This window comes from Herpailurus yagouaroundi, unplaced genomic scaffold (assembly GCF_014898765.1).
Source record: "Herpailurus yagouaroundi ecotype Mexico unplaced genomic scaffold, PumYag 212, whole genome shotgun sequence".
In the NCBI taxonomy this organism is placed as follows: domain Eukaryota; kingdom Metazoa; phylum Chordata; class Mammalia; order Carnivora; family Felidae; genus Herpailurus; species Herpailurus yagouaroundi.
The window spans coordinates 2,337,675-2,351,038 of record NW_024412443.1 but is presented as its reverse complement, the minus strand read 5'-3'; the positions used below and the strand labels follow the sequence as shown (position 1 = coordinate 2,351,038).

Here is a 13,364-nt window from a genome sequence, read left to right as displayed (position 1 = left end):
AGAGAAAGAAAAATCAGGAGTGGCTTGGCACCAGACCAAGACTTCCCAAGCATTATAAAATGACTTACAGAAATTGCCTGGATGGCTCAGTCAGTTAAGCATCTGACTCTTGATTTCAGCTAAAGTTATGATCTCACAGTTCATGGGATTGAGCCCTGAATATAGCTCTGTGCTGACAGTGTGGAGCCTACTTGGGATTCTCTTTCCCTCCTTCTGTCTCTGCCCCTCCCCTGCTCTCTCTCTCTCAAAATAAAGAAATAAACTTAAAGAAAAAAAAAGAAATGACTCACAGAAACAAAGATTGCATACTGAGGAATAACAAAGGCTAGGGGGCCCTGGTACGACTGTCCTACACACCTTATTATGGAAATGGCTTGAGCCTGTGACTGGCTGCCTTTGTGCACCCCCTATCCCCTCTGTCAGATGTCCTTCTCCTCCCCTCTCATTGGTCAGCTGTCCTGCCCAAGGCCATGGACACTCTGGAAGTGATTCAGAGCCTAGTTCTGACACTGGCTACATAACAGCATCTGTGATGCTCTCAAAAACCCCTAGGCCAGTCCTCTCCATAGGAATAAGTCAGAATCTCTGAGATGGGACCAAGCATATCAATGTTTTTAAGACTTCCAGTGCTTCCAATGTGTAGCTCATGTTGAAATGCAGATTCTGACTTTGTGGGTCTAGGACTGGGCCTGCAATTCTGCACTTCTAACAAGCATGAGGTGGGTGCCCATGCTGCTGGCTTCAGAAGGTTCCAGAACACACAAAGCAAGCTCCTACCCTCTGAGGAACATAACTGTCATCTAGCAAGATGGGTGTCAGGCTTTTTATCAGGACTTTTATTCTAAGTCTCTGCAAGCCTTCTCCATGGCTGTGTAACCATGGTCAGGTCTCTTCTCAGACTAGTTTTTAGGGCCCTAATGAGCAGGTATGCCTCCTTCCCTCACTTCCTGTCTCTTTCTCCCCCCCCCCTCCCATCCCCCTGCAGGTATTCTGAACTATTTCCCACCATAGAGACATATCCTGCTTCCCCAACTCCTGCCTTATGAACCCACTATTCCCTCTGTTTGGCTCCTCATGATCCATCCTTCAGAGTCCAGCTGCTCAAGGGCTCCCCACGGTGGGCTTCTGGTGCATCCTGCAGGTGTTCTTGCCATAGCTGATTCTTCCCTATAGTCCATTCTTGTGTCCCAACTATCCCCACAACCAAACCTTACATCACTGTGAGCAGGGCCTGGGTCTCAGCAACACTGAAGCCCCAGTGGGTGGTCCTTGATGACCAAATGATAAATAAATATCATCCTGGAAGTGCTGCCAAGAGGGAGAGAGGGAGATGAAAATTCATTGCTCCTAGTAGAAGGGCCAGCCCCCTATCTCTTTAATTTTGTCTCATGTCAAGTGTTTTTTTTGTGTGGGGGTTGTTTTTTTTGTTTTTGTTTTGTTTTGTTTTGTTTTTGCAGGTTAAACTCAAGCACATATAGAGCATCTACCTTCCCACCGTAGCTGTGGCCATGTCCAAGCAGGGATTTCAGAGGTCAGGGAACTGAATTGCTTTGCTGTACAGACACAGAAACTGGCTTCCAATCCCCTACAAAGTCGGTGAACAGACCTTGAAGAGGGTGCTCTTGAAGAGGAAGACCTTGGTGACTTCCTTGTTATAAACACAGTGTGAAAGCTTAAAAGTACCTTCTCCTTTCCAGCCCTATTTCCTTCAGTTTCTCTCATTATGTTTGTTCCAATGAAGTCATGTCAGTCCCCCATAGTCTCCTACATACACTGCTCCTCAGACCATATTTATACTTTGTTACACAGACACCACTGCCAAAATCCCTTTACCTTCTCCTACACTCACTCACATCCTACAGATCCTTCATGGCAAGCTCCAACATCACTCCTCTGAGAAACTTCTCCCTCCAGCACCGAAGGCCCTCTATCCTCTCTGTTCCTGGGACAGTCAATGTGATTGTTTTGCTGCTTGGGAATTGACTGGATACTATGCACTAGAGCCCCAAGTAGATTACAAGCAATTTGAGTTCACAACACTTACATTCAACTCTCTTCCCCACGTAATACCTTGCACTGAGTTCACATCCACCAAACGTTTATTTTGTTGTTGTTGGTGGTGGTGTTGGCTTTTTTCTCATCATTTGTCCACCTACCTTTCCTCTACTAGTCAATCTCTGCCACTGAAGGAGTCTGGTAGAAATGGGTGGTGGTGGCATTATGTATCTGTTGCAACCACATTTTTTAAATGCTTATTTATTTATTTTGAGAGAGCATGCACATTAGCAGGGGAGGGTCAGAGAGAGAGGAAGAGACAGAATCCCAACCAGGATCCATGCTGTCAGTGCAGAGCCCGATGTGGGGCTCAATTTCATGAACTATGTCATCATGACCCGAGCTAAAATCAAGAGGCTGATGCTTAACTGACTGACCCACCCAGGTGCCTCTGTTGCAACCACATTTTAAAGACAATTGAGAAGTGGGAAGAGAGAAAGTGCCCAGAGAAAGGTGACTAGAAAGTGAAGGCAACACTACCATTCTACCACCTGCCTGCAGCCAAATTGTCTTACCGGTGAGTATAGGCAGCATGAGGATCTAGGAGGACACAGTGGTCCACCTCACAGTGTTGCACTTCCTCCTCCTCTTCCTCCTCCTCTTCCTTTGGAGAGTTATGAAGCAACCTCAGGGAAAGTGATTCCACACCTTGACAGTTCTCAATACAAAAAGAAGAAACTACATGGTCCATTCTGGTAGAGAGATTGATGTCAATTTGGGGGAAATGGCCCATGGCCTTTTGCACAAAGTCCTCCTCTTGCATCTCATATAGACAGTAGAACAACTCCAACTGGCTGGGCTGGATCTGCAGATTCTTGGCCTTGGCTTTCTTTTCAATCCATTTTAGCAGCTCCAGCCTGATTTGCTGAGAGATCTTGCAACTCAGTTTTTTCTCCAAGTAGGAGGTTCTCTCCTGGTTTACAAGGCCAAAGAGGAAACGGACAACGAAAATCAGATACCCCTTTTCAAACTTGCCATAGTTTTCCAGAAGGACTGTCACATCTCGGTTGGGAAGCTTGGAACCACTCAACAGCAAGCTCCCTGTGTCTCCCTGTCCCTCCTCTTCCAGCAAGTAGTACATGGCAGCAAAGAATTCCTGGAAGGTCATGTGGATGAAGCTGTAGAATTTCTCACAGTCCACTTCCTTCTGGAATAGGTTGATCCTCAAGAAAGCAGATACATCTGCCTTCTGAAGGCCATGATTCCTAAGGTCACACTCCTCAAACAGGATTTTCTGGTTCCAGATTCCATCTGCGGCCAAGGAACAGAGACCCCGGAGGTTAGTAGAGACATCGTGGTTCTGGTTCCCTCTGCGGGATTGCAACAAAGTGGAGAGGAAGAAGATGTACACTGCAGTGGTGGTCTTGGATGTCTGGGCAAGACTCTTGCCACTGTCCATCTGCTGCTTCAACCCAGTGCACACAATCCAGCAGACCAAGGGGATAAAGCACATGGTGAAGAGGATCTCATTCTCCTGAATCAGCCTGAAGGCCTCCCTGGCTTGCTGCTCATCTGAGAAATACTTGAAAAAGTATTCCTTTCTTTTGGCCTCTGAGAAACCCAGGATCTCCACATGACGGGGGCGGTCCAGCAAATGCTGTAGTTTCTCCAGAGCCACAGGTCTCGTGGTGATAAGTAAAGAGGCCTCGGGAAGCAACCTTTTTCTGATGAGGCTGCTCAGGAGAATGTCTCCCCGCTCTACCTTCTGCCAGTTTGTACAGAGCGCCTCTGTGTGCTCATCAAAGGCACCCTGAAGTTCATCGAAGCCATCCATGAGGAAGAGAATCCGAGAAGGCTTGCTCACAATCTTGCATATGGGTGGGTTTGGATCCGGGCAGCAGCTGACAATTAGGTCTCCCAGGCTCCTCCGTGTCCCAAGACTCACTTCCCGACAGTGGATATAAAACAAATAGTCAAACCTGTCCTGGTAAATTTTCTCTGATGCCCAGTCCAACATGATCTTCCTTGCCAGTATTGTTTTCCCAATGCCTGCTGCTCCCTGGAATACCACCGTGTGAACAGGCTCAGAGTGTTGGTCATCAGGCTCAAACAGTAATTCCACATTCAGGGAGCTCACAGGGCTGTCCAGCATCTTGGCTGAAGTCCTGCCGATGGCCAGGAGCTCATGTTCCCTCTCTTGCTGGTTCTTGTGTTCCTTGACAAGACGCAGCCTGGTATAGCGTTTGTTGAGGTTCACGCTCTCACCCAGACGAGCATTCCTATCTTTGATACACTGGAATCTGCTCCTCACATGTTTTTTGTACTTCTTACAGTAATCTGAGGCAAAACAGAAAGGTAGACTTTGGGAGAAGCCCAAGCACATGAAAGCTCTCAACAAGGGTCTCTGGTCCATAGGGAGTGATGACCAGAGCTAAGAAATGGAAAGTGCAGGTTCTCTTCACTGCACAGGTACAGACGGTCCCAGAAAATCTAGGATGTCAAAATCTTCCGATACACAGCTGAGAAGAAGAACAGCAAAGTGCCACAGGCACTGTCACCTACCAGAAAATCCTTTTCTACAATGTTTATTTATTTATTTTTGAGAGAGAGAAAGAGAGAGAGTGCAGGGAAGGGGCAGAGAGAGAGAGAAAGGGAGAGAGAGAGAGAGAGAGAGAGAGAGAGAGAGAGAGACTCCCAAGCAGGCTCTTCACAGTCAGCTCAGAGCCTGCTGCAGGGCTGGAACTTATGAACCATGAGATCATGACCTAACCCAAAATCAACTTGACTAACTGAGCCACCCAGGTGCCCCCAGAAAGTCATTTATTTTTCTTCTATCTTATTCCTTTAGGTCGGCATCCCATACCTTTTAAAACCTGAAACACTCAATCACCTCCCCTTGGTGACTTCCCTTGGGACTACTACAAGGAGCCATGTGAACACTGATCTGTTTCTTCAGCTCTAGTGGATTTCCTGAAATGGGCCTCTGTACCCCCAAGGAGCAGGAACATATAGGATGAACAAGCTTCCCAGCCTCCAAAGCAGGATTTCCAAACCCAATGGGAAGCACTATTCCCATTGCTTACCCTTCTTTTTTTTACAAATAGAGATTCTGGATAGGTACCCGAATAAACCCATCCACTCTTCTTCAAGGCTTTCTTCCCGGTATACCACATGTGCATTATCTGAAAACAAAAGGAAAAAGAAATACAAATTTAAAAGCCAGGACTCCTGACTAAGGTGACATAATTCAGACCCAGTACCCAACAGCTGGCACAGCTCAAAGTCCCCTGTTCCAGATCTCTCCCAAACAAAAACAGAGCTCAGAGCTGCAAATGACAGGTGTGCAGCTGGACATCCACTTCGTGGCATTCATGCACTTTTAAATGTCTAAATATCCCCAAGATGGCTATGGACCAGCAGGATTATCCTTCCCTGCCCCCAAATGTCTGAAATTAGTCATACCCACATTCTTAGTCTCCCAAAGTAAGAATTACCAATCTAGTTTGTCTAACTCAGTGGTTCACTATCCCAGCTGACTTGAGATTCACTTAGGAAGCTTTAAAAATATTGACTCTGAGGTGCACCTGGTAACCTAAGTTGGTTGAGTGTCAGACTCTTCATTTTGACTCAGGTAATGATCTCATGGTTTAGAAGTTCCAGTCCCATGTCAGGTTCTGTGGTGACTCCTGGAAGCTGCTTAGGATTCTCTCTCTCCTGCTCTCTCTTCCCTGCCCCTGATTGCTCCCTCTCTCTATCTCAAAATAAATAAAAACATATTTTAAAATACTGATTCTTGGACTCCACCCGCAGTGATTATTTTTCAATTTATCTGAGGTAGGGTCCAGCACCATTGTGTATAATAATAGATAAATAAATATAAAATAGAAGTTATATATATATATATATTTTTAAATATAATTTATTGTCAGTGGGGCGCCTGGGTGGCTCAGTTGGTTAAACTTCCAACTTTGGCTCAGGTCATGATCTCACAATTCATGGGTTCAAGCCCTGTGCCAGGCTCTGTGCTGACAGCTCAGAGCCTGGAGCCTGCTTCAAATTCTGTGACTCCTTCTCTCTCTGTCCCTCCCCTGCTCATGTGCTCTCTCGCTCTCTCTCAAAACTAAATAAACAGATTTTATATATATATATTATATATATATATTTATATTTATATAATATATATATTATACTTATATATATTTATATATATTATATATATTATATATAATATATATAAATATATATAATATATATCATATATATAATATATATATTATATATATTTTATATATATTTTATATATATTTTATATATATATATATATAATTTATTGTCAAGTTAGCTAACATTCATTGTATATAGTGTATAGTGTGCTCCTGGTTTGGGGGTTAGATTCCCATGATTCATCACTTACACACAACACCCAGTGCTCATCCCAACAAATGCCCTCCTCAGTGTCCATCACCCATTTTCCCCTCTCCCCCATCCACCTCCATCAACTTTCAGTTTGTTCTCTGTATTTAAGAGTCTCTTATGTGTTTTCCCCCCTCTCTGTTTGAAACTAATTTTTCCCTTTCCCTTTCCCTTCCCCCATGGTCTTGTGTTAAGTTTTTCAAGATCCACATATGAGTGAAAACATATGTTATCTGTCTTTCTCTGACTTATTTCACTCAAGATAATACCCTCCAGTTCCATCCATGTTGTCATAAATGGCAGGATTTCATTCTTTCTCATTGTCAAGTAGTATTCCATTGTATATATAAACCACATCTTCTTTATCCATTCATCAGTTGATGGACATTTGGGCTTTTCCCATAATTTGGCTATTGTTGAAAGTGCTTCTATAAACATTGGGGTATATGCACCACTTTGAATCATCACTCCTGTATCCTTTGGATAAATTCCTAGTAGTGCTATTGCTAGGTTATAGGGTAGTTCTAGTTTTAATTTTTTGAGGAACCTCCACACTGTTTTCCAGATCAGCTGCACCAGTTTGCATTTCCCCACCAACAGTGAAAGAAGGTCCCCATTTCTCCACATCCTCACCAGCATCTGTTGTTTTCTAAGTTGTTAATTTTAGCCACTGTGACAAGTGTGGGGTGATATCTCAGTGTGATTTCAATTTGTATTTCCCTGATGATGAGTGATGAGCGTCTTTTCATGTGTTTGTTAGCCATCTGGATGTCTTCTTCGGAAAAGTGTCTACTCAAGTCTTATGCCCATTTCTTCACTGGATTATTTGTTTTTTGGGTGTTGAGTTTGGTAAGTTCTTTATATAGTTTGGATAAAAACCCTTTATCTGATATGTTATTTGCAAATATCTTCTCCTATTCTGTCAATTGCCTTTTAGTTTTCTTGATTGTTTCCTTTGCAGTGCAGAAGCTTTTTATCTTGATGAAGTCCCAATAGCTCATTTTTGTTTTTAATTCCCTTGCTTTTGGAGATGTGTTGAGCAAGAAATTGCTGTGGCTGAGGTCAAAGAGGTCAAATTGTTGCCTGATTTCTCCTCTAGGGTTTTGATGCTTTCCTGTCTCACACTTAGGTCTTTCATTTATTTTGAGTTTATTTTTGTGGATGGTGTAAGAAAATGGTCCAGTTTCATTCTTCTGTTTGTAGCACCCAATATATTTTGAAAGCTCCAACATGCATCTACAGTTGAGAATCATAGATCTAAACAGTCACTAAATTACACATCCCAAAGAAGCATTTCACCAGAGAAATTAAAGTACAATAGAACAAGTGCTAAGCAACCAGGGGAAATATTTGAGAGATAATTTTAGATGAGCAGGAACCCAAGAGCAACATAAAAGATTCCTGGTAAAGGGGCATCTGGGTGGCTCAGCTGGTTTACTGTCCAACTTCAGCTCAGGTCATAATCTCACGGTTCATGAATTCAAGCCTCACGTTGGGCTCTGTGCTGACAGCCCAGAGCTTATAGCCTGCTTCAGATTCTGTGTCTCCCTGTCTCTCTGCCCCTCCCATGCTGCACTCCGTCTCTCTCAAAAATAAATAACCATTAAAATTTTTTTTTAAACATTCTACGTAGGTGTCTACTTATTCTGAATCCAAATGCATTCAGACCGATAACTCAGTCACAAAACAAAATCTAAACATTAACTCAAACCAAAACCATGACTTAATTCTTAATCTAAAACCTAACCCTACAATCTTCTCCCCCTCAACAACAACAAAAACAAAAACAGACTTCTAACCCTAGTTATAATTCTTCCATCTCAGAGCCCAGTTACAGAAGCCAAGATAGCATAGTAGTTAAGAGCCAGGATCCAGCCCAAGGCACATCTGGCACTGAATCCAGGTCTTGGATCTGACTGAAACAGAGTCTCAGGCAACGAAAATCTCTTTCAGACTCACTTCAAGTTGTTGGCCAACCTCCAGAATGATCTTCTATTTGCAAAACTGAAACTCTAACCATTAAACAATTCCCCATTCCCCACTGCCTGCAGCTCCTAGCAACCACTTTCTGTCTCTATAAATTTAACCACTGTAGTAGCTCTTATAAATGGAATCATACTGTGTTTGTCTTTTTGTGTCTGGAGTGTCTTATTTAGTAATGAAACTGAAAGTTCATTTGAAAGTGCCAGCCTCATGGCGCCTGGCTGGCTCAGTTGGTAGAGCATGCAACTCTTGATCTAGGGGTTGTGAGTTCAAGACCTATGTTGGGTGTAGAGCCTACAAATAAAATTTTTTAAAAATGCCAGCCTCATGGAGTTCTTACAAGGAATTACCAAAATCCATAAAAACTGCTTAAGTGAACCACTTCTGCCACTATGATTATTACACCTTATTTGGTTAATTAGTATATAAGTAAGGACACAATTTTAATTATATTATTATATGCATTTTTATAACATCCCGCTGCTGTGCATCCCCACCTCATGCCCCCATTATCATGTTTCTGTCCCTCATTATGTCCATATCACTGACCCATTCGCCATACTTCTCCTGATCTGCTGATTCATTTTTATTCCTCCTTTCTACTAGCTCAACATCATCATCCTGTGATCTTCTAGGTTCCTTTGAGCCCTTTCTTGTACCCTTCCCTTGTTCAAAACATCAAGCCAGAAAGAAAAACCCTACCCCCAACATGTCCACAGTTCCTAGGGGATAGATGAGCCATGAGTTGGATTTTTAAAGGAGGTAGAAGGAAACCAAACTGCTTTCCTCCAATGTCTCATGGCAGTATCATGAAAGGAAGAAAGAGGATAAAGCCAAGATGATAAATGGAATTATTAAAAAACAAAGGTTAACTTTATTTCATCAAAAGATACCATCAACAGGGGCGCCTGGGTGGCGCAGTCGGTTAAGCGTCCGACTTCAGCCAGGTCACGATCTCGCGGTCCGTGAGTTCGAGCCCCGCATCAGGCTCTGGGCTGATGGCTCAGAGCCTGGAGCCTGTTTCCGATTCTGTGTCTCCCTCTCTCTCTGCTCCTCCCCCGTTCATGCTCTGTCTCTCTCTGTCCCAAAAATAAATAAACGTTGAAAAAAAAAAAAGATACCATCAACAGAGTGAAAAGGCAATCCATGGATGGAAGAAAATATTTGCAAATCATATATTTGATAAATAGTTAATATCCAGGACATAAAAAGGGTCCTCACAAGTCAACAACAGCAACAACAAATACCCCAATTAAAATATGGGAAAAGGGAGTTGAATAGACATTTCTCCAAAGATAAACAAATGGCTAAAAACCACATGAAAAGTCATTCAGTATCAGTAGCTAATCAGGAAATGCAACTCAAAACTGCAATAAGATATCATCTCACAGCCATTAGAATAGCTACTATCAAAACAAAAATAAAATAAGTGTTGGGGATGAGGAAAAATTAGAACCCTTGTACACTGTTGATGTGAGTGCAAAATGGTGCAGCCACTGTGGAAAACATTATGGGAGTTCCTCAAAGAATTGGACCTAGAATTACCATATCATCCAATAATTCCACTTCTGAACATACACCCAAAGGAATTGAAAGCAGGGTCTCAAAGAAACTTGTACCCACATGTTCCTACCAGCATTAGTCACAAGAATCAAAAGCTAGAAGCAATCTGAATGTCCATTGATGGATGAATAGGTGAACAAAATGTGGTATACATATAACCAGGGGATATTATTACACCTTAAAAAGGAATGAAATCATGTCATGTGTGACAACATGGATGAAGCTCAAGGACTTTATCTTAAATAAAATAAGCCACATACAAACAAATACTTTATGATTCAATTTATAAGAGGTACCAAGAGTAGTCAGATTCATAGAGACAGAAAGTGGTGGCTCAAGAGGCTGAGGGGAAGGGAATGGAGAATTGTTATTTAATGGGTACAGAGTTTTGTAAGATGAAAAAAAGTTCTGGAGATTGATTGCACAACATGACTCTGCTTAACACTACTGAACCATATGTTTAGAAATGGTAAGAGGGTAAATTTTATGTTATGTGTATTTTATCACAATTTTTAAAAATGTTGTCTTCCCTCCACTCACCCCACTGTGGCTCATCCCTCTTAGCTTTTTCATAAAGGTCTCTCCTGTTGATTGCAGCAAAAATCCACACTGCCATGGCCCATGCCTTCTCCTCACCATTGAAGTCAATCATCAAAGTAGCTAGATCCATGTGGTCTGCCTTCTCTGTCTGACTCCGAGGGAGTGGGCTGAACCCCTTTTGAGAAGGGTAGTCTTCTAAGTGCATCTTGAATTTCTTAAAGTCTGTGTCCCCCAAATCCTCCAGGTAACGGGCCAACTTGCAGCGGACACTTGCCATGTTCATCCGTGGCTCTGGTCAGGGTCTTTGGGCATAGGTCCACACTGGGAAGCTGGAACAGTGGAAACAGACAGGTAAGGAGAGTCATTTTTAAATTCTACCCTCTTTAGAGAGAATTAAACTATGAAAAATCCAGAATACAAAACAAAAACTATAACCCAACTGTGAGTTGTCATCTTTAATTTTAAGAAGTGAACCAGGGGCACCTGGGTGGCTCAGTCAGTTAAGTGCCCAACTTTGGATTTCAGCTCAGGTCATGATCTAGGGGTCATGGGACTGAGCCCCACATCGGGCTCCATGCTGAGCCTGGAGCTTGCTTGGGTTTCTCTCTCTCCCTGTCTCTGCCCCTCCCCTGCTCATTCACATTCTCTTTCTCTCTCAAAATAAATAAATAAACATCAAAAAGGAAAAAAAAAAGTGAACCAAATACCTACCAGAATGTTCTCCTGTTAGCTTGACTCAGGAGTGTGTCCTGAGCCATGGAAGAAAGGTGTCCCTGTGGACAGAAACAGTAATTAAACCCACAAACGCAACTGCATTAACAGCCTTATATATGCGCAAACCAACTGCTCTGTGATGTCACTTCCAAATGTCACCGAGAGAATTTTGTTCTCACCAATTACTGGGCTATGGCCTACGATAAACTCTTCATTACTCCTCACCTTCACTTTCCTCATCTATAAAATGACAGAGTGGAAAATATGGCTCTTAAGTTCCTTCTAATTGAAAGGCTCTGGTTCCCCGTTTTTGCTTTGACCCAGGAAATGAGTAACTATGATGGTAACAGAGCAGCACATGGCTGGACAGAGAAAGAGCACAGAGAAGGGGATGGTCTTCTAGTGCACGTCTATTGATCCACTGATTGATAGAAACAAATGAAATGAAACTTAGGTACCGCAGGGGTGGGGTGGGTGGAATAAACACATAACATCTCTTTAAGGTCTCCTTGCAAAATTCACAATTATAATTGTTAGAACTGACATTTATTGAGAGTCTCTTGTGGGGTAAGGCCCTGCACTAATCCTTTTTCTTATCTAACTCTCACAAAGCTGTATGACATGAGTATATTTCTAAGCCCGTTTTGTGGAAGAGGAACTTAGTCTTTTTTTTTTTTTTTTTTGAACTCAGTCTTAGAAACTAAGGGGTTTGTCCAAGGTTTCACAGAAAGAAAAAAAAAAATGGTTCAAAGCCAGGATTTAGATCAGGGTCACTGATTTCTCACATCCCTAACACTGCACTGTTTACAGAGTGGAAAGGTGTGTAACTATCTCTTCCATCACTTAACTAGGTTTGTCAGTCAGATCCAAAACAAAAAAAAGATCAAAGACTGTAAAATAGATGGTTAAAAAGCAAAAAAACATTTTCCCAGAATTTGCCACACACAGCCGTGTATTACAGAGCTCACTGAGCTCAGTTTCCCTACGTAAATTTAGGGTTCCACAAAGAGCAGAGGTCAGCTGCTACAACTTTTTCTCTTCCACCTTTCCCAGATTTTGGATAGATGAACGCGCTCATTGTGTTTGGGATTGGTCCCTTCACAACGAATTTGGAAAAGCACAGCATCAACCTAAAGGCATAAATGATGCTGATGGGAGGGAGAGAGCCTGTGGAGCTATGGAACACTTTAAATTAGAATTTAGAATGACCACAGATTAGTGTGCAAGACACAGAGACAAGCTCACCTCTCTCTGTATCTCACTCCTGGCTCCACGCACCTGCCAAGTCTATTCCTTATGCATTTGAGGGGTGGTGGGCCGCCTCCAGATGGATCCATCCCTGGTCCCCCTCCACCAATCTTCTCATCCACACCCAGACTGTCTGTACCTGTCCTCGGTGCCCCCCTTTCCCTAACCCTAGTGCACCCTATCCTAACCTTTATCTCCTATGTCCCTGCTGTCTAGGATGTTCATTTCCTCATACACATCCTCTCCATCCAGCCTCTGGGGGACTGCTCGGCAAATCCCCCAGAGTCGTGGGTCTAAGCTGTGTCTGCTGTCCTGGCCCTCACCCCTGCCCCTAGGCACACACTTGCACAAACACATAAAGCCCAATAATGAGAAACATCAGAGTACATTCCAAATCCTCATTGAAGGACAAACTTTCAAGCTGGTCTAAGAATCCCTAGTGCAGGGGCGCCTGGGTGGCGCAGTAGGTTAAGCGTCCGACTTCAGCCAGGTCACGATCTCGCAGTCCGTGAGTTCGAGCCCCGCGTCGGGCTCTGGGCTGATGGCTCAGAGCCTGGAGCCTGCTTCCGATTCTGTGTCTCCCTCTCTCTCTGCCCCTCCCCCGTTCATGCTCTGTCTCTCTCTGTCCCAAAAATAAATAAAAAACGTTGAAAAAAAAATTAAGAATCCCTAGTGCATTAACCAAGAGAAATCTGGCCCTTGACATTCCCTCCCCATTTCTCCCCAGTCCCTTGCATCCACACAGTGTCACAGAGCTGGACTCACCCAGATGCAGGCCTCAGAAACAGCCCAAGAGGAAACTTGATGAATTTATAGTGGCCACAGCCCAGCATGGGCAGGAAGGATGTGGCCTAGCATGGAGTGAACAAGCTTGCATCACAGACAAAGTTAGAGACTAATGTTTACTC

At 43.2% G+C, this 13,364-nt stretch overlaps 1 protein-coding gene across 1 annotated transcript in view; it reads right to left on the bottom strand.

Moving 5' to 3' along the window:
* Window positions 1–11,295, bottom strand: part of NLRP3 (NLR family pyrin domain containing 3) — a 52,755-nt gene extending 41,460 nt beyond the window's left edge. Inside the window, exons 1-4 of the mRNA XM_040454454.1 lie at window positions 11,206–11,295; window positions 10,495–10,823; window positions 5,079–5,177; window positions 2,571–4,332 (exon numbers count right to left, since the gene is read on the bottom strand). Of these exons, the coding sequence (XP_040310388.1) occupies window positions 2,571–4,332; window positions 5,079–5,177; window positions 10,495–10,777 (2,144 nt within the window). The 5' untranslated portion in view covers window positions 10,778–10,823; window positions 11,206–11,295. The remainder of the gene's footprint in view (window positions 1–2,570; window positions 4,333–5,078; window positions 5,178–10,494; window positions 10,824–11,205) is intronic.
* Window positions 11,296–13,364: the final 2,069 nt, after the last annotated feature.